At 38.3% G+C, this 21727-nt stretch overlaps 2 protein-coding genes across 2 annotated transcripts; both read right to left on the reverse strand.

Moving 5' to 3' along the window:
- Window positions 1-1369: 1369 nt before the first annotated feature.
- LOC129628004 (olfactory receptor 52P1-like) lies at window positions 1370-2323 on the reverse strand. The gene has a single exon (XM_055547420.1). It carries the CDS (start codon window positions 2321-2323, stop codon window positions 1370-1372), a length of 954 nt encoding a protein of 317 aa, XP_055403395.1.
- Window positions 2324-20336: 18013 nt separating this feature from the next.
- LOC129628805 (olfactory receptor 52P1-like) lies at window positions 20337-21299 on the reverse strand. Its single transcript, XM_055548346.1, has one exon. It carries the CDS (start codon window positions 21297-21299, stop codon window positions 20337-20339), a length of 963 nt encoding a protein of 320 aa, XP_055404321.1.
- Between the last annotated feature and the right edge of the window lie 428 nt (window positions 21300-21727).

Below are 21727 nucleotides of genomic sequence, written 5' to 3' on the forward strand. Positions count from 1 at the left end.
CATTTAATTTAATCCTTGCTCTGACACTATAAAGTATAAAAACTATTTCCTCTGTTTAATCAATGATGAAACTCAGAATTTATACAGTCAAAAATGAAACACAGCCAGTCATTAGTAACAGAAGCAACATAAGAGCCACTCAGCGTATACTCATTGAAAAAAAAAAAAAAAGGAAGACTTACATTATTGTAAGGAATCAAGCTATTTGCAGTGTAATTCATACAAAAGTTAATGCGATACGAATACAGTTATAAATAGGTAAGATTAGGGCTACAGCAGAAAAAAAAAGTCAGAGGCTAGGAAGCTCATTCATTTGAAAACATACTTTGGCCAATAAGTATTTGAAAAATACATTCCAATCTTTGTCAAGAATCAACAATTTCCAATTCAATGAACATTCATCCCATAAAATAATCCTAAAAGTAAAAGGATATTTTGCACAGAGCATTTATAGATGGGTCTTAAGTAGGACCTTCTGTATTACATGCATAGTAAAATTAATGTTCCTAATTAGGAAGCAAATTGTTTGCAAGCAGCACTGGATGAATGTGACTGAAAAATTGATATTCTCTGAAGCCAAAGAAAAGGGAACTGAACATGGATAAATAGCATTTTCACAAGTGTGAAGTGAAAGTGTTTAAGTATTTCAAGTGTTACTGAGAATCCATAATCATGTTACCAGGTTACCCTGATTGGACATTTCCTTAGTAAAATAGAAGTGACTCTTGCCTAGGAGGTTGACAAAATATTATAATATTGATCAGGCATAAGGAGACTGAAAAATCTATCATGATACCTAAAAGAAGAGCAAATGTATTGGAATAAATATAAAACATTGAGAGAAATGTGCTACATTTTTGACATGCTGATTCATCATTGCTACTAAAATAATAAGTAAAAAGACACTTGAAAATGATTTTTACTCAACAGTTTTTAAACAAAGTATGTAACAATTAAAAATGGAAAAAAATATTTTCAAGAATGGCAATGTCCAGTATGTTGAGAAGTTTTAAATTGTTACAAAAACTAACCTAGTCATTTCACGAGTGGATATTACTAAATATTATGAATAAATATAGAAGGTGAAGTAATATTAACAACAGATAACAATTGTTGCTAACATTTATTTAAATGCTAAGTATTTCAATAATTTAATATTTGTGAATGTGAAGAAACACACTTTTAGTTCTAAAAGAAAGAAAGCATAAAAATTGAAAATAGAGAAAAAAATAAATGTACAGCATCAACTATCACTGATTAAAACCATAGATGAATCAAAAAATATGTTGGGGACAAGGTTGTAACTATTATTAACGTATTATGACTTCATGAAACAGATTCTACCACCATGGGTTTGTTTTTAAATATCTTAGTTTTCAGACATTTTTTTGTTTGGGGAAAAGAGACCAATCACTCGGTCACGAATCTGCTTGGTCTTGACACCATATACAAGGGGATTGACTGTGGGCGGCACCAGAAGGTACAAACTTGCAAAAATGATATGGACGCTTGGAGGCACCTTCTTGCCAATGCGGTGAGTTAGAAAGCTAAAGAGTGCAGGTGTGTAGGTGAAAAGGATAGTGCACACATGGGCAGCACAGGTGCCCAGTGCTTTTGAGTGGGCATGCTGAGAGGAGAGCTGGAACACCACCTGGAGGATTTTGAGATAGGATGTGGCTATGAGCCCAAGGTCCAATACCATCACTGAAAGGGCCACAGAGATTCCATATGTTCTGTTAACATGGGTGTTTGCACTAGCCAATTTCACCACAGCCATGTGCTCACAATAGGCATGATTGATGACATATTTGGTATAATATGGTAGTCTTCTAATGAGAAAGGGACCTGGCAAAACCAGGAAGATAGCTCGGACCACACTAGCTAGACCCATTTTAATGACCATTGTTGTTGTCAGGAGGGTTGTATATTGTAGTGGGATGCAAATAGCTACATAGCGATCAAAGGCCATGGCAACTAAGAGGGCTGACTCAGTTATGCAAAATGTGTGGATGAAATACAACTGTGCTAGGCAGATATCAAAGTCAATCCAATGTGCATCCAACCAAAAGATGCCAAGCATCTTGGGGGCTGTGGAAGAGGCAAGGGCCATATCATTCATTGCCAGCATGCCAAGGAAGAAATACATAGGCTGGTGGAGGCTTGGCTCTAGTTTGATGGTAATGATGATTATGCTGTTCCCCAGCAGGGTCAGGGAAAACAGGAGGCAGACAGGAATGCCGATCCAGCAGTGAAAATCTTCCAACCCAGGAATACCAACCAAGAAGAAAGATGAAATGTAGTGATGAGTAGCATTGTCTGCCATGTTAAAAGTCAATAGGTTGCGTGCTTAGACAGAAAGTAGCTGGTCAAATCCCTCTGTGCAGAAAGTAGGATGACAGACTGTTTTGCCGAAGGCCCTATATGTGTGGAATCCAGGCACACTGCAAATGACCTGCTTGAAGGGCTGACTCTTCTTCTAAACCTCTGCCAATCATCAGATTAACCACATCCCCATTCTTAGTCCTGGAATCTTCACCTGCAAATGAAAAGATTTAGTTTATTTATTTCAGATATTTTTTCCTGAGTTTTCAATTTTTTTTTTCCAATTCTCCCTGTAGCATGTATTTCTTGTTAGAGGATCAATTAGCAACATAATAACTTCATCATTGTGCAAAAGGCAATGTTGGATTCTGATATAAACAGTTTTAGAAAAGAAGTAAGTCAAGTCTTTTTAAGAAAATTGAGATCAAGTATGAATACACATACATAAACACACACAAAAATTAACAGGGATTTCAAAATGCAATCATTATTTTAATAATACTCATATCCATAGAGCACATAATAGAACAAGACCTAACTCTAAAGCATAAAAACAAAGCTTATGAAAATAAGGACAATAAGGGCTTAATCATCAACCAAATACAAATTTTTCCTATTTTAGATTAACTCCTTAAGAAGATCTGAAGATGGACAGCATATCACAACCATGTAAAAAGGGGAAAAAATGGATACTTTATTTCTTTATGCTATCAAATGATCTATACATGCTGCAAATAAGCACAGAAGTGTTGCTAAGCTCAGCCTTGTTTCTGGAACGCCAACAATCCCTGCTGAAGGCAGCCCTACCTCTGACTCTGGCATCCATCCTTCCTGATGAGAGGGAAGAGCAAGGAAAATACAAATTCAGCTTTTTTGGTCTTAGCAGCAAAAGTAGTTTCTGATGACTCCTGTTCTGACCATCTTCATTAGTTATGATAACTCGGCCCTATCCTTCCTAAGATCCAGTTTCTACCTAGTACTGTAATTCTGGAATATGCACCCCACTTTTCTTATGCTTTTTAGTATATAATTGTTCCCAATATCTTGCTTTCTGAACCTGAATTCTATTTACATGAAAGTCAATATATATTGAGAAATATACCTAATGGAAATGATTCCTTGTATAGTTGTTTTCATAATATCTGTATGAAAAAAAAAAAAAACTTGCCTGGTTATGTGTCTTCCTCTATTAAACATATGATACACTCAACCTATGTGAGTAAGCATTTGAAGTGTATTATTGTAAGAAATTGAAAATGTAAAATCAGTCATAAATATTTGCAAAAAATTCAAAACTTAACTTTAGCTAAAATTTAGAATCCTAGAATTTTGGAAATTACTATGTAAGTTACAAAGTCTGTAACCTAGACAGAGAAAAAAAAAATTAAGACAAAATCTACAATAGTGAACATTCAAGTATGGAAGGTTTTCAAGTATTATTAAACTTCTGCTCTTTGAAAATCCTTAAATGATTGTTTTCTTCTTGGAAATTTTGCCAGGTTCCATTCTTACACCTGCCTCTGGGAGAATCAAACATACAAGAGGTTAACCCACTTCGAAATAAACCCATACCTTTTAGCTAGAAAAAATCACATTACAAACGAGAATAATTTATCTTGATAAATATAAAATAATATTGGAAAAACAGTCTTTTAGTTTCCAATAAATTTACTTATAAGATGATAGCATGTCTAATCAATACCAAGAAAAAGTGACTTCCCCTTGCTTTAAACAACAGAGGCTTCCTGTCAGAGCCCTAGAACGTGGCACACAGATGAGGAAATTATGGAGAACTACCCCTAAATCATAGTCTGCTTGTACAGTCACCCTTCCCACCTAGAAGTTCTTCTGTCTTCTCTCATGCTTATGTTGAAAGAAATTTTGGAGAAATTCACTGGTTTCAATAAAGTCATTCTTTATATTAGCCTCAGCAGACGATCTGCTTAGGTAGTCAGAATATCTGCTCAAGACCTCTCTAACATTCTGCTGTCACGTTCATTCCATCTGCTTCTAAACCATATAAGTATCTAATTCCTTCTGACACTCTGGGCTTTGATATTTTGCCTGTTTCTCAGTCAGTCAGCGTTGCCCTTGGCTGAAATCTGCCACTCCAGTAGAGCTGACTCTTTTGGAATGCCATTGTATTTTCTAAACAGTCTTTGTTGAATGCATTATAAACTTTATATTAAGGTATTTTAATAATTACACACAAAGATACTCCAAACTTAATTCAATAAGTTTTCCCCTCCTCTTCTATGTAATGTATCTTATTTTGCTGACAACAATAGCCACCCAGCCATTAAATTAGGAATTATCAGAATTATCCTTGCCTCCTCTGTTTATCTCTAGTACCTCAGTCACGCAGCTATTAAGTCTCTATTTCTATTAGATCTCTTACCTTACGCTTTATGTGCATTTATTTTCAAGTGAATCTCCTCCATCAGACTATGCATATCCAAGAAATTTGCACAATCTCAGTAAACTCTCAGTAGATTCTGAGGAATGGTTGATGTAATGTTTCTCTACATCCTTTACAGTCTCTTAAGAATTTCACAGACTATTATCTTGCTCTCAAGGCTTCTGACTCACCAGAGATGGTTTGTTTATTCACAGTCATTAACTACCCTTCATTTATTTCAACTGTCTTCTTAGAATATGTGCTTTCAAAATTGTTTCTGGTTATGAGTTACATAACCAGAAACTTCCCTGTAGCAGAAATTTCCAAAGACAGTTACGCTCTTCCATAAACAATAGTGATACAGTATGCATAGATTTATATATGCAATTTTATTTGGTTCCTCTTTTCTACTACCAAATCACATTACTGACATCACTCAGTTGTTTCTTATAAATGTGTAACATCATTTATAAATTTATAAATCCTCCTTTCCTGCTTTACTTTCACATGCTTTATCTTGAATTCTATCTCACAGCCCATGATATATCATAGATGATAACAAAAGATAACTGCTGTTCTCTGCAAATCCTCAAATGATAGTCTTGCATTGTAGCATGTAGGCCAATATGCATATGTGGGAATGGTTTAAAAATATGACAGTGGTTACCACTGGAACAGTGAGGACTCTGTGGTTAATTTGATAGTTATGGCTACTTTTTAATGGGCTATTCCAATGCTCAGGAGGCCCCTCTGTTTGAGAGGCTGATGGATCCCTTAGGAGACATAAAGTTGAAAGAGGACTGGGCCAAGAATAAACACAATGCAATAACAACGTGCTTCTGGAATGTGTGTGTACTACGTCACTTCAGTTGTGTCTGACTCTTTGCAACCCTATGGACTATAGTCCACCAGGCTCCTCTGTCCAGGGGATTCTCCAGGCAAAAATACTAGAGTGAGTTTTCATGCCATCCCAACGCAGGGATGGAACCATGTCTCCTGCACTGGTGGGTGGGCTCTTTACCACTAGGGCCACCTGGGAAGCCCCATGCTTCTGAAATAGCTATGTTAATATTCTAAACTCCCCAGAGCTTGTATTGATAGCTCTTATGTGTTTCTCCATTGCAGAATGTAGTATTTTTTTTTTAAATGAATTACGATTAACACACAATATTATACTAGTTTTGTTAATGAATTAGGTCATATGGACCCTTATTTGGGCCTTAGCCCAGCTGAGGCCCCCTGTTTAGGCAAGGAAGGTTCTTTTCCACTTCCAGGTTTGCATAGTCAAAATTAAACCTAAGCTGAGACTGAAGCAGCACAAGTTTTATTCAACTGCCAGAGAATGGAGAAGCAGGAACTTAGTTCACAAATCAAATTGGCACCTAGGGGATGATTGAAAGTGAAGTGAAAGTGAAAGTCACTCAGTCGTGTCCGACTCTTTGTAATCCCATAGACTATACAATCCATGGAATTCTCCAGGCCAGAATACTGGAGTGGGTAGCCTTTTGCTTTTCCAGGGGATCTCCCCAACCCAGGAATTGATCCCAGGTCTCCCACATTGCAGGCAGATTTTTTACCAGCTGAGTCACAAAGGAGGTCCAAGAATACTGGAGTAGATAGTGTATCCCTTCTCCAGCATATCTTCCCAACTCAGGAATCGAACTGAGGTCTCCTGCATGCCAGGCTGATTCTTTACCAACTGAGCTATCAGGGAAGCCCAGGGGATGATTAAGGCAAGACTTTAAGATCAAGGTGAATGGAGGAGGGTGTAGGTATACGTCTTAGTTTTCCAGGAACAAGTGGGGTTCTTCCTAGAACTCTGGTGCCACTGCTCTTTTGCCCTTGTATGATCATTTTGCATCTGAGTTGTAAGAGGGTAGAACCAATGTGGTGTGGATAGGCAGAGATCTCAATGTAATTGGTTGGTGGTGCGTTAATCCAGAGTCAACATCATCAACCTGATTTCAAAGAGTCTGGGATCTTTGTGCTTGTGATCAGCATATAGTTAACTTCTTCTTCCTAGTGGTGGTTTCAGTATCTGCAAAACAGCTCAAAGGACATGGCTCACGATATTATCGATAGCCGTTGAGGAGGAAGTGAAAGGTCCTTGACTTTGTTTAGTGGCTAAACTATTATTATCTTGTCTTGCTTCATAGTTTTCCTTTCTTTCTGCATTTTCTCTCATGAAATTTATTCTTTGTAACTAGAGAAAGACCTGTGAAGCTAACGTTTTTCTAGAAACAAAAGACAGGTGGAGGACAGGATGGGCTCTGTCCTTGGAAGATGCTATAGGTTCCTACTTGGTTATGGTTTCAAGTATACAACATAGTGATTTAATATTTTTATGCATTTGAAAAAGATAGGACACTGAAAGATGAACTCCCGTGGTTGGTAGTTGCCCAATATACTACTGGAGATCAGTGGATAAACAACTCCAGAAAGAATAAAGAGACAGAGCTGAAGCAAAAACAACACTCAGTTGTGGCTGTGACTGGTGATAGAAGCAAAGCCCAATGCTGTAAAGAGCAAAATTGCATAGGAACCTGGAATGCTAGGTTCATGAATCAAGGCAAATTGAAAGTGGTCAAACAGGAGATGGCAAGAGTGAGTGTCAACATTTTAGGAATCAGTGAACTAAAATGGACTGGAATGGGTGAATTTAACTCAGATGAACATTATATTTACTACCGTGGGCAAGAATCCCTTAGAAGAAATAGAGTAGCCATTATAGTCAACAAAAGAGTCAGATGTGCAGTATTTGGATTCAATCTCAAAAACGACAGAAAGATCTCTGTTCATTTCCTAGGCAAACCATTCAATATCACGGTAATCCAAGTCTATGCCCCGACAAGTAATTACTGAAGAAGCAGAGTTGAATAGTTCTAAGAAGACCTACAAGACCTTCCAGAACTAACACCCAAAAAAGATGTCCATTTCATTTTAGGTGACTGGAATGCAAAAGGAGGAAGAAACACCTTATTCCCAGAAACACCTGGAATAAGAGGCAAATTTGGCCTCAGAGTACAGAATGAAGCAGGGCAAAGGCTAATAGAGTTTTGCCAAGGGAACCCACTGGTCATAGCAAACACCCTCTTCCAACAAAATAAGAGAAGACTCTACACATGGACATCACCAGATGGCCAATACTGAAATCAGATTGATTATATTCTTTGTAGCCAAAGATGGGGAAGCTCCATCTTGTCAGCGAAAACAAGACCAGGAGCTGACTGTGGCTCTCAGATCATGAACTCCTTATTGCCAAATTCAGACTTAAATTGAAGAAAGTAGGGAAAACCACTAGACCATTCAGGTATGACCTAAATCAAATCTCTTATGATTATACAGTGGAAGTGAGAAATAGATTGAGGGATTAGATCTGATAGAGCGCCCGATGAACTATGGATGCAGGTTCCTGATATTGTACAGGAGACAGGGATCAAGACCATCTCCAAGAAAAAGAAACACAGAAGAGGAAATGGCTGTCTGGGGAGGCCTTACAAAATAGCTGTGAAAAGAAAAGAAGCAAAAAGCAAAGGAGAAAAGGAAAGATATACCCATTTGAATGCAGAGTTCCAAAGAATAGCAAGGAGAGATAAGAAAACCTTTCTCAGCGATCAGTGCAAATAGAGGAAAACAACAGAATGGGAAAGACTAAAGATCTCTTCAAGAAAATTAGAGCTACCAAGGGAACAGTTCATGCAAAGATGGGCTCAAAAAGGACAGAAATGGTATGGTCCTAACAGAAGCAGAAGATATTAAGAAGAGACAGCAAGAATACATGGAAGAACTATATAAAAAAGATCTTCATGGCCAAGACAATCACGATGGTGTGATCACTCACCTAGAGTCACACATCCTGGAATGTGAACTCATGGGCCTTAGGAAGCATCACTACGAACAAAGCTAGTGGAGGTGATGGAATTCCAGTTGAGCTATTTCAAATCCTAAAAGATGATGCTGTGAAATTTCTGCACTCAATAGGCCAGCAAATTTGGAAAACTCAGCAGTGGCTACAGGACTGGAAAAGGTCAGTTTTCATTCCATTCACAAGGAAAGGCAATGTCAGAGAATGCTCAAACTACCACACACTAGCACTCATCTCACATGTTAGGAAAGTAATGCTCAAAATTCTTCAAGCCAGGCTTCAACAGTATGTGAACTATGAACTTCCAGATGTTCAAGCTGGTTTTAGAAAAGGCAGAGGAACCAGAGATCAAATTGCCAACATCAGCTGGATCACCGAAAAAGCAAGAGAGTTCCAGAAAATCATGTATTTCTGCCTTATTAATTATGCCAAAGCCTTTGACAGTGTGGATCACTACAATCTCTGGAAATTTCTGAAAGGGATGGGAATACCAGACTACCTGACCTGCCTCTTGAGAAATCTGTATGCAGGTCAGGAAGCAGCAGTTAGAACTGGACATGGAACAACAGACTGGTTCCAAATCGGGAAAGGAGTATGTCAAGGCTGTATATTGTCACCCTGCTTATTTTACTTATATGCAGAGTACATCATGAGAAGCGCTGGGCTGGATGAAACATAAGCTGGAATCAAGATTGCCAGAAGAAATATCAATAACGTCAGATATGCAGATGACACCACCCTTATGGCAGAAAATGAAGAAGAACTAAAGAGCCTCTTGATGAAAGTGAAAGAGGATGGTGGAAAAGTTGGCTTAAAGGTCAACATTCAGAAAACTACGATCATGGCATCTGGTCCCATGACTTCTTGGCAAATAGATGAGGAAACAGGGGAAATGGCGACAGACTTTATTTTTGGGGGCTCCAAAATCACCTCAGATGGTGACTGCAGCCATGAAATTAAGATTCTTGCTCCTTGAAAGAAAAGTTATGACCAACCTAGACAGCATGTTAAAAAGCAGAGACTTTACTTTGCTAGCAAAGGTCCATCTAGTCAAAGCTATGGTTTTCCCAGTAGTCATGTATGGATGTGAGAGTTGGACTATAAAGAAAGCTGAGGGCTAAAGAATTGATACTTTTGAACTGTGGTGTTGGAGAAGACTCTTGAGAGTCCTTTGGATTGCAAGGCGATCCAACCAGTCCATCCTAAAGGAAATCAGTCCTGTATATTCATTGGAAGGACTGATGCCAAAGCTGAATTCCCAATACTTTGGCCACCTGATGCAACGAACTTACTCTTTTGAAAAGACCCTGATGCTGAGAAAGATTGAAGGTGGGAGGAGAAGGGGATGGCAGAGGATGAGTTTGTTGGATGGAATCACCAAGTCAATGGACATGAGTGAGTAAACTCTGGGAATTAGTGACAGATAGGGAGGCCTGGTGTGCTGCAGTCCATGGGGTCACAAAGAGTCACACATGACTGAGCGACTGAACTGAACTGATACTGAACTGAAATTTTATTATAAGAATAATTATCATCCATCACCATACAAAGTCATTCCTGTATTATTGATTATACACCCCCCCATGAATTGTTTTATGGCAGAAGTTTTTACTTCTTAATCTACTTCACCTATTTTGTCCTTCCCCCTATGGCCCTCCCCTCTGGCAACCACCAATTTGTCCCCTGTTTCTATGAGTCTATTTTTATTTTGTTTTGTTTGCTTTTTTTTTCGTTTTTAGATTCCATATATAAGTGAAATCATACAGTATTTGTTTTCCCTCTTTGACTTATTTCACTTAGTATATCACCCTCATATCCATCCCTGTTGTTGCAAATGATAAGATTTTATTCCTTTGTATGGCTGAGTAATATTCTATAATCTATCTTATAGATAGGCAGATGTACAGATACATGTACCACATCTATATAGACATGCATATATATGCATACCACATCTTTTTTATCCATTCATCTATGCATGGGCGCTTAGCTTGCTTTCATATCCTGGCTGTTGTAAATTGGTGACACAATGAACATAGAGTTTCATGTATCTTTTCAAATTAGCGTTTTCGTTTTCTTTGAACAATATCCAGAAGTAGAATTGCTGGATTGTATAGTAGTTCTATTCTTATTTTTTTGAAGATCTTCCATACTGTTTTCCATACACAATGGCTGAACCAATTTATATTCCCACCAACACTGTTCAGAGATTTCCTTTTGAAAACAGGATCTTGAAAGACTGTCTGATGAAGCTCAATCAAATGAGATTCCTGAGATGACAATCAAATATATATTAATAGTTCCCTGGAGAAATCTGTGAGAATACTAAGAGCAAATCAATTTATTGTGTGCAAACTATCTGAAAACTGAGAGCAGCAAATTACAAACCTTAACTCCAGGAAACTTTCATCAAATTCATACCTGCCCTCGGAAAAGATTAAGGTCATCTGAAAGTGTAAAGATAGTTCAAGATATTTTATGATCTGTGTTCTGTTATTCTTTTTCCCTAGTGTAATCTTACTGAGACAAAATTTCCACACATCCAAGCGCTCTAACTTTCTTCTTCCCTATTAATATGTGCTCACATGCATTTACGGGCTCATGTGTATTAAGTCCTTCACAGTTAGTGAGTCTGGATTATTCTCTATTATGGCCCAATTTGTCTCTTGTTTTTCCAACTGTGCAATACGTGATCATATTGCTTTACTTCTTTATATTCCTGGCAATTGTAATGTTTCTATTTTTTTATTAGCTAATATTGGGCCCATAAATTGTTTTTCTGTATCTTTAAAATTTTTACCTTCTTCATTACTACAGGGTTTGAATGTTTACTCATATATTGGAGAGTATTTTGTCATTTTTCTCTTCTGTAAATGGGTTGTTTATACTTTTCAGTTTTCTTTTGTAGATTCTGAGTTTTTCTTATGAATTTGTGGATGTTCTTGGATATTTTCACGTAAATCTTGCCCCAAACATTGCAAATATGTCCTACCAATTAATCTACTACCTTTGTCTAGAGTGTGTCAGATCTACAAAAATTCTATATTTTACTTGAAGTAATGAAAACCTTACAGTAGGTTTCATATTTTGGAATTTTCATACATATTTGTAGTTATCTTCCTGAATTAACTTTTACTAACTTCACAGCAGAGGTGGCAAGAATATACAGAAGAACTGTACAAAAAAGAGCTTCACAACCAAGATAATCACGATGCTATGATCACTCACCTAGAGCCAGATATCCTGGAATGTGAAGTCAAGTGGGCCTTAGAAAGCATCACTACGAACAAAGCTAGTGGAGGTGATGGAATTCCAGTGAGCTCTTTCAAACCCTGGAAGATGATGCTGTGAATCTGCTGCACTCAAGATGCCAGCAAATTTGGAAAACTCAGCAGTGGCCACAGGACTGGAAAAGGTCAGTTTTCATTCCAATCCCAAAGAAAGGCAATGCCAAAGAATATTCAAACTACTGCCCAATTGCACTCATCTCACACGCTAGTAAAGTAATGCTCAAAATTCTCTAAGCCAGGCTTCAGCAATACGTGAATTTTGAAATTCCAGATGTTCAAGCTGGTTTTAGAAAAGGCAGGGGAACCAGAGATCAAATTGCCAACATCTGCTGGATCATCAAAAAAGCAAGAGAGTTTCAGAAAAACATCTATTTCTGCTTTATTGATTATGCCAAAGCCTTTGACTGTGTGGATTACAATAAACTGTGGAAAATTCTGTAAAATATGGGAATAGCAGACCACCTGACCTGCCTCTTGAGAAACCTATATGCAGGTCAGGAAGCAACAGGTAGAACTGGACATTGAACAATAGACTGGTTCTAAATAAGAAAAGGAGTACGTCAAGGATGTATATTGTCACCCTGCTTATTTAACTTACATGCAGAGTACATCATGAGAAACTCTGGACTGGAAGAAGCACAAGCTGGAATCAAGATTGCCGGGAGAAATATCAATACCCTCAGACATGCAGATGACACCACCCTTATGGCAGAAAGTGAAGAGGAACTAAAAAGCCTCTTGATGAAAGTGAAAGAGGAGAGTGAAAAGTTGGCTTAAAGCTCAACATTCAGAAAATGAAGATCATGGCACGTGGTCCCATTACTTCATGGGAAATAGATGGGGAAACAGTGGAAACAGTGACAGACTTTATTTTTGGGGGCTCCAAAATCACTGCAGATGGTGATTACAGCCATAAAATTAAAAGATGCTTACTCCTTGGAAGGAAAGTTATGACCAAACTAAATAGCTTATTCAAAAGCAGAGACATTACTTTCCAACAAAGGTCTGTCTAGTCAAGGCTATGGTTTTTCCATTGGTCATGTATTGATGTGAGAGTTGGACTGTGAAGAAAGCTGAGCACTGAAGAATTGATGCTTTTGAACTGTGGTGTTGGAGAAGACTCTTTAGAGTCCCTTGGACTGCAAGGAGATCCACCCAGTCCATTCTAAAGGAAATCAGTTCTGGGTGTTCTTTGGAACACTTCTTTGGAAGGAATGATGCTAAAGCTGAAACTCCAGTACTTTGGCCATCTCATGTGAAAAGTTGACTCATTGGAAAAGACTCTGATGCTGGGAGGGATTGGGGGCAGGAGGAAGAGGGGACGACAGAGGATGAGATGGCTGGACTGCATCACCGACTCGGTGGATGTGAGCTTCAGTGAACTCCAGGAGACAGTGATGGACAGGGAGGCCTGGCGTCCTGTGATTAATGGGGTGGCAAAGAGTCAGACACGACTGAGCAACTGAACTGAACTGAACTGAACTTCAGAGCTTTAACTTAAGATTTTGGTATTTTACTCAGTCAGAGAATGTCCTTCTGTCTATATGATATTAAGTAGAAATCCACTCTTATTTACTGATTTTATATAAAAAGTCAATTTTACCAGAGATATCAAAAATATATCTGGATTTTTTTTCATCTTTTTGTAGTGATTTATCATGTGAAAGTGAATGTGTCAGTCGCTTAGTCCTGTTAGACTCACTGTGACCCATGGACTGAGGCCCACCAGGCTCCCTTCTCTGTCTATGAAATTCCCCAGGCAAGAATTCTGGAGTGGGTAGTCATTTCCTTCTCTAGGGAATCTTCTTGTCCCATGGATCGAACCCGTGTACACTGCATTGCAGGCAGATTCTTTATAGTCTGAGCAAGTATGGAAGCCCTTATAAAATTATTTTAAATCCCTATATATAAATGGATGTATCTCTATTATACTTTGCAGTTGTTTTTATAGTTCTTTATATCTTTTTGAGACTATATATAACATTTTATTATCATGTTCTTGAGTTATAAAACATGTTTTTGAGTTTTAAAGCTCTGACTCTTACTTATAAAAAGTGACTATTTCATCCTGAACATTTAATTTTCCTTAGAGTAGGTTACCACATTCCCCAAAAAATGCAATTAAAAGAATGGTTTGTATTGCACTGAATTGTGAATGACAATGTATTTTAATAACTTCATTGATTAATTCAAGTCATTTCTGTTAGATTAAAATCAAAAGGTATATTTAATATATTGGGGCTGATTTCTAGTTCCTTAATAACATTTGTTTCTATAAAAGTGTAATCTTATTTTAAATCACATTTGAAACTATATATTCCTTATATATATGACCTGCCTCTTGAGAAATTTGTATGCAGGTCAGGAAGCAACAGGTAGAACTGGACATGGAACAACAGACTGGTTCCAAATAGGAGCATGAGTAGGTCAAGGATGTATATTGTCACCCTGTTATTTAACTTATATGCAGAGTACATCATGAGAAATTATGATGGGCTGGAAGAAGCACAAGCTGGAATCAAGATTGCTGGGAGAAATATCAGTAACCTCAGATATGTAGATGACACCACCCTTATGGCAGAAAGTGAAGAGGAACTAAAAAGCCTCTTGATGAAGGTGAAAGAGGAGAGTGAAAAAGTTGGCTTAAAACTCAACATTAAGAAAACGAAGATCATGGCATCTGGTCCCATCACTTCATGGGAAATAGATGGGGAAACAGTGGAAACAGTGTCAGACTTTATTTTGGGGGGCTCCAAAATCAGTGCAGATGGTGACTACAGCCATAAAATTAAAAGACGCTTACTCCTTGGAAAGAAAATTATGACCAACCTAGACAGCATATTCCAAAGCAGAGACATTACTTTGCCAACAAAGGTTCATCTAGTCAAGGCTATGGTTTTCCCAGTGGTCATGTATTGATGTGAGAGTTGGACTGTGAAGAAAGTTGAGCGCCAAAGAATTGATGCTTTTGATCTGTGGTGTTGGAGAAGATTCTTGAGAGTCCCTTGGACTGCAAGGAGATCCAACCAGTCCATTCTAGAGCAGATCAGCCCTGGGATTTCTTTGGAAGGAATGATGCTAAAGCTGAAAGTCCAGTACTTTGGCCATCTCATGCGAAGAGCTGACTCATTGGAAAAGACTCTGATGCTGGGAGGGGTTGGGGGCAGGAGGAGAAGGGGACGACAGAGGATGAGATAGCTGGATGGCATCACTGAATCGATGGACGTGAGTCTGAGTGAACTCCGGGAGTTGATGATGGACAGGGAGGCCTGGCGTGCTGTGATTCATGGGGTCGCAAAGAGTCGGACACGACTGAGTGACTGAACTGAACTGAACTGATCTGATTCCTTATGTATTTTTAAAGTTAATATTGTATCAAAAATAATTGCTTCATCTATGTATTAGCTTGTTTTGCTGGGAAAATTAATAAATTTTATATTTTATATGGCAATTTGATTTCTTCTTATCCAGTCTTTACATGTCACGGTTTTTTACAACATGGACAATTAATCTATTTTTGCAATATGAATGGTGGTGGTGGTTTAGTCTCTCAGTCATGTCAGAGTCTTGCAACTCTGCCAGGCTCTTGAGCCCTGCCAGGCTCTTCTGTCCATGGGATTCTACAGGTGAGAATAGTGGACTGGGTTGTCATTTCCTTCTCGAGGGGATCATCCTGATCCAGGAATTGAAGCAGGGTCTCCTGCATTGCAGGCAGATTCCTTATCTGACTGAGCTAGAGGAAAACCCCTTGCATATGAATACTAAACCTGAAACTCAAGTACTGTATGTGTTTCTTTTGTGTTCTCTAAATCTCCAATAAATTAAATTGATGAAGAATTTTGTTCAAAATTTTATATCATTCCTATTTTTTCCTGTTATATTAATTACTGAGAGAAGAACATTAAAATCTTCACTGATTTTGATACTTTTTTCTATTTTCTCCTTTATTTCTCTTTGTTTTGGTTTCATGAATTTTGAAAATCAAGTATTAAATATAAAACTTAAACAAAACTGTAAGAACTCTCTAGTTTCCTGTCTGGAAGTCCCATAAGAAACCCCAGTGACAGCCTGTCATCAAAAACTTAGAGTCAAATTGCAAAGACTTATGATCAGGCTGTAATGGACTTCAGTCCCCTTATGAGTATCTCAACTGTGGCTTCTAAGGTTTTTGCACTTAAAAAAAAATCCCTCACCCCCTCATCTGTCTCCTCACCAGGAGGATTCTTTTTTCCCTCTGTTGCCCAAGTCATGTGTCCTGGTTTGCAAACCTTGTGAACAATAAAGCCATCCTTTTGCTTCAAGGTAATTCTGATTCTTTTCTGAAATTTATTTCTAATTTAGGAAGATATTACCCAAGAGTGGGATTGTTGGATTATATGAAAAGAGTATATTTAATTTTAAAGGAACTGCCAAACTATTTTCTCACGTGCTTGTAGAATTTTGCATTTCTATTAGCAATCATAATGCTAATAATTCCAGCACCTCCACAAAATTGATACCACTTAGTATTTGTTTTTTGTTTGCTTTTTTATTTGGTCATTCTATTGGGTGCCTACTCTTATGTCATCATGGGTGTAATTTGCATTTCTTTTATAGATAATTATGTTGAAAATCTTTTTATGTGCTTACTTGTCATTCTTATATTCTCTTTGGGGAAATATCAGTTCAAGCTTTTAAAGTACTTTTTAAAGTTTTATTTGCTGTCAATTTGTTTAATTTTGACAATTCTTGATAGATTCTAGAAAATATGATCCATGAGTTTTATCTTAGGTTATAGTTAGTCTTTTCATTTATTTTTTTAACATTGTGTTTTCATACCAGAGATTTTTAATTTTTGTGAAGCCAAATGCACATACTTAAAGTCAAAGCTAGACAAATTGAAACTCAATGATCTTTTTTTTTTTTGTTTCTTTTGATCACAAACCTCTTCTTATACCTCTTGGTGGGGATCAATGCTAATAGGGCAATGACATCTCCCTGCTGCTCTGGCTCCCATGGCTCCTGCCTTTGCACCTGTACTTCTGCACCCAGAGCTCTTCTAACAGGTTCTGCCAACTTTGCTGGGCCCAGGAGCCCTCTCACAGCCTGGCCACCTGGGTCCTCTTGGGATCTGCTCCCTTAATGACTTTTCTTGAAGGCATCATAGAACTGAGATTACAGGGCAAATCACCGCCCCCAAATAGAAAGAGCTTTGAGTTTCTTCTTAAGGCCTTAGACAAGAATAAAAGGATAGACTGCAGAATGTAAAGGTATATTTAAATACCTTATCATCTTTATTGACTTTACCCCTCCTGCTGCTGCTGCTAAGTCACTTCAGTCGTGTCCGACTCTGTGCAACCCCATAGAAGGCAGCCCACCAGGCTCCTCTGTCCCTGGGATTCTCCAGGCAAGAATACTGGAGTGGGTTGCCATTTCCTTCTCCAACTTTACCCCTAATTTATTCTATTTGGATGGATTATTTTGTTTCCAGCTTTTTAATGTTGCTTCTCTCTCTCTCTTTTTTTTTGAATCTGTGTTTAAGTATTCTCAGTTTAAACACAAAAACTGACATTATTCATGGTATCCTCATATTTAATGGGCTTCCATTGTGGCTCAGCTGGTAAAAAATCCACCTCCAGTGCAGGGGACCTGGGTTCAGTCTCTGCATTGGGAAGATCCCCTGGAGACAGGAAAGGCTACCCACTCCAGTATTCTGGCCTAGAGAATTCCATGGACTGTATAGTCCATGGTGTCTCAAAGAGTTGTACACAACTGAATGACTTTCACTTTCATATTTAATAATTAGCAATACTATCTGAAAAAAATCTATTTTCAGAAGTAAAATACATTTAGCTCATACTGTACATACTAAATTCCAAAATCTGTTCTAAACACACTCTGTGCTAATCATTTACTCCTTGATTTAATCTTCTGAATTATATCCTTATAAACCTTTTATGGATGAAAGAACTGATGTACATCTATCAGTTTAAGAACATATCCAAAGACACAACTGATTCAAGCATTCTGTCAAGAGATTACACTCTTAACCACTATGCAATGTTTTTCTATCCAGGTGAAATGGTCCCTACTGGGAATAATTGTCAATATTCTGTGCAATAAAAGATATTGACCACAGGTCCTGTTAGTGACTTGAGTGTGCAAAGAATGAATTCTTTACTGTTTAAGTCCATTGTGTAGTATTAAGTTGGGTAAGTTATATGAACATATTAGGGACTGATTGAAATCATAACATATTGGTCAACTAATGGTTTGATTGAAGGAAATTTCTCTTCCTTATGATTAAATCATTTTGGTTTTGCCATAAGTCACCATAGTTATCCTAGCTTATATTGTGACACAGAAAGCTATTACCTTCCTTATCAGAAGTCTAGACTGCAAATAACTGTAGTTTTGGCTCATATATACATTTTAGGTAATAAAGGTAATTAAAGTTTGCCTAAAGGCATACAAATTAATAAAAACAAAACTGTGGTTAGTATGAATTGATAAAACATATATTCAAAAATCAACCTGAGCAAATGAACTGAGAGTTTTTATATTCTAAACTATGTATTTAGTTATATCACATTTGGGGATATGATGTAATATAATATTGAAACAATTGAATATTAAAATATATTATTTTCAATAATAAAAATTATTGGTGAAATATATTAAATATTTTCCAAGTGGCACTTTTTGATACCATTCTGATTTGGTTTTATTATAACATAAGTTTATAAAGAACATTTTTTTAATGTAAAATATACAGCACCAAATATTGCTGCTATAAGGCATCAGTTCAGTTCAGTCAGTCATGTCCAACTCTTTGTGACTTCATAGGCTGCAGCATGCCAGGTTCCTTGTCCATCACCAACTTGCAGAGCTTGCTCAAATTCATGTCCACCGAGGCAGTGATGGAATCCAACCATCTCATCCTCTGTTGTTGCCTTCTTTTCCTGCCTTCAATCTTTCCCAGCATCAGGGTCTTTTCCAATGAGTCAGTTCTTCACATCAATCAAATCACATTTGATTTGACCTAAATCAAATCCCTTATGATTATACAGCGGAAGTGAGGAATAGATTTAAGGGACTAGAACTGATAGACAGAGTGCTTGATGAACTAAGGACGGAGGAAAAGGAGTACGTCAAGGCTGTATATTGTCACCCTGCTTATTTAACGTCTATGCAAAGTACATCATGAGAAACGTTGGGCTGGAAGAAGCACAAGCTGGAATCAAGATTGCCGGGTGGAACTAAAAAGCCTCTTGATGAAAGTGAAAGAGTAGAGTGAAAAAGTTGGCTTAAACCTCAACATCCAGAAAATGAAGATCATGGCATCTGGTCCCATCACTTCATGACAGATAGATGAGGAAACAGTGGAAACAGTGTCAGACTTTATTTTTTGGGGCTCCAAAATCACTGCAGATGGTGACTGCAGCCATGAAATTAAAAGACGCTTATTCCTTGGAAGGAAAGTTATGACCAACCTAGGCAGCATATTGAAAAGCAGAGACATTACTTTGCCAACAAAGGTCCATCTAGTCAAGGCTATGGTTTTTCCAGTGGTCGTGTATGGATGTGAGATTTGGACTGCAAAGAAAGCTGATGGCCAAAGAATTGATGCTTTTGAACTGTGGTGTTGGAGAATACTCTTCAGAGTCTCTTGGACTGCAAAGAGATCCAACCAGTCCATCCTAAAGGAGAACAGTTCTGGGTATTCATTGGAGGGACTGATGCTGAAACTCCAATATTTTGGCCACCTCATAAAAAGAGTTGACACTTTGGAAAAGACCCTTATGCTGGGAGGGATTGCAGGCAGGAGGAGAAGGGGACAACAGATGATAAGATGGCTGGATGGCATCATCGACTCGATGGACATGTGTTTGGGTGAACTCCAAGAGTTGGTGATGGAAAGGGAGGCCTGGCGTGCTGTGATTCATGGGGTTGCAAAGAGTCAGACACGACTGAGCGACTGAACATGATCTTATTTTTCTGAATGTTGAGTTTTAAGCCAAATTTTTCACTCTCCTCTTTCACTTTCACCAAGAAGTTCTTTAGTTCTTCTTCCCTTTCTGCCATAAGGGTGGTGTCATCTCCATATCTTACGTTATTGATATTTCTCCTGGCAATCTTGATTCCAACTTGTGCTTCATCCAGCCTGGCATTTTGCATTATGTACTCTGCATATAAGTTAAATAAGTAGTTGACAATATTTAGCCTTGACATACTCCTTTCCCTTTTTGGAACCAGTCTGTTGTTCCATGTCCAGTTCTAACTGTTGCTTCTTGACTTGCATACAGGTTTCTCAGGAGGCAGGAAAGGTGGTCTGATGTTCCCATCTCTTGAAGAATTTTCCACAGTTTGTCATAAGTAAGGCATAGAAAACCCCAGAAAATATAGTTGAAGACTAGAGCTGTGTTATTCATCACTGTAGCCCTGACTTTGAGGATCATATTCTACAAATTTGGGCTGGAATTTATAAGTTTAAATTTTCAGAAACTTTTTTGTTTGGGAAAAAGAGACCAATCACTTGGTCACGAATCTGCTTGGTCTTGACACCATATTCAAGGGGATTGACTGTGGGCAGCACCAGAAGGTACAAACTTGCAAAAATGATATGGACGCTTGGAGGCACCTTCTTGCCAATGCGGTGAGTTAGAAAGCTAAAGAGTGCAGGTGTGTAGGAGACAAGGATAGTGCACACATGGGCAGCACAGGTGCCCAGTGCTTTTGAGCGGGCATGCTGAGAGGAGAGCCGGAAGACCGCCTGGAGGATTTTGAGATAGGATGTGGCTATGAGCCCAAGGTCCAATACCATCACTGAAAGGGCCACAGAGATTCCATATGTTCTGTTAACATGGGTGTTTGCACTAGCCAATTTCACCACAGCCATGTGCTCACAATAGGCATGATTGATGACATATTTGGTATAATATGGTAGTCTTCTAATGAGAAAGGGACCTGGCAAAACCAGGAAGATAGCTCGGACCACACTAGCTAGACCCATTTTAATGACCATTGTTGTTGTCAGGAGGGTTGTATATTGTAGTGGGATGCAAATAGCTACATAGCGATCAAAGGCCATGGCAACTAAGAGGGCTGACTCAGTTATGCAAAATGTGTGGATGAAATACAACTGTGCTAGGCAGATATCAAAGTCAATCCAATGTGCATCCAACCAAAAGATGCCAAGCATCTTGGGGGCTGTGGAAGAGCCAAGGGCCATATCATTCATTGCCAGCATGCCAAGGAAGAAATACATTGGCTGGTGGAGGCTTGGCTCTAGTTTGATGGTAATGATGATTATGCTGTTCCCCAGCAGGGTCAGGGAAAACAGGAGGCAGACAGGAATGCCGATCCAGCAGTGAAAATCTTCCAACCCAGGAATACCAACCAAGAAGAAAGATGAAATGTAGTGATGAGTAGCATTGTCAGCCATGTTAAAACTGGACAGTTCCCATGCTCCGATAAAAATAGGCAAGTGAATCTCCCTATGAGCCAAAAGAAGGATGACAGATTAATTCTTCCATGGTCCTGTATATGGAATTTTTAGAGACTTTATAATGGTCTTTCTGAGGAGCTGACTTTTCTTATAAACTTCTGTTATCCTGCTGCTGCTGCTAAGTTGCTTCAGTTGTGTACAACTCTGTGCGACCCCTTTGATGGCAGTTCACCAGGATCCACCGTCCCTAGTATTCTCCAGGCAAGAACACTGGAGTGGGTTGCCATTTCCTTCTCCAATGCATGAAAGTGAGAAGTGAAAGTGAATTTGCTCAGTAAATGTCTGACTCTTCATGATCCCATGGACTACAGCCTACCAGGCTCTTCTGTCCATGGGATTTTCCAGGCAAGAGTACTGGAGTGGGT

This window comes from Bubalus kerabau, chromosome 15, assembly GCF_029407905.1.
Source record: "Bubalus kerabau isolate K-KA32 ecotype Philippines breed swamp buffalo chromosome 15, PCC_UOA_SB_1v2, whole genome shotgun sequence".
Taxonomy (NCBI): Eukaryota; Metazoa; Chordata; class Mammalia; order Artiodactyla; family Bovidae; genus Bubalus; species Bubalus kerabau.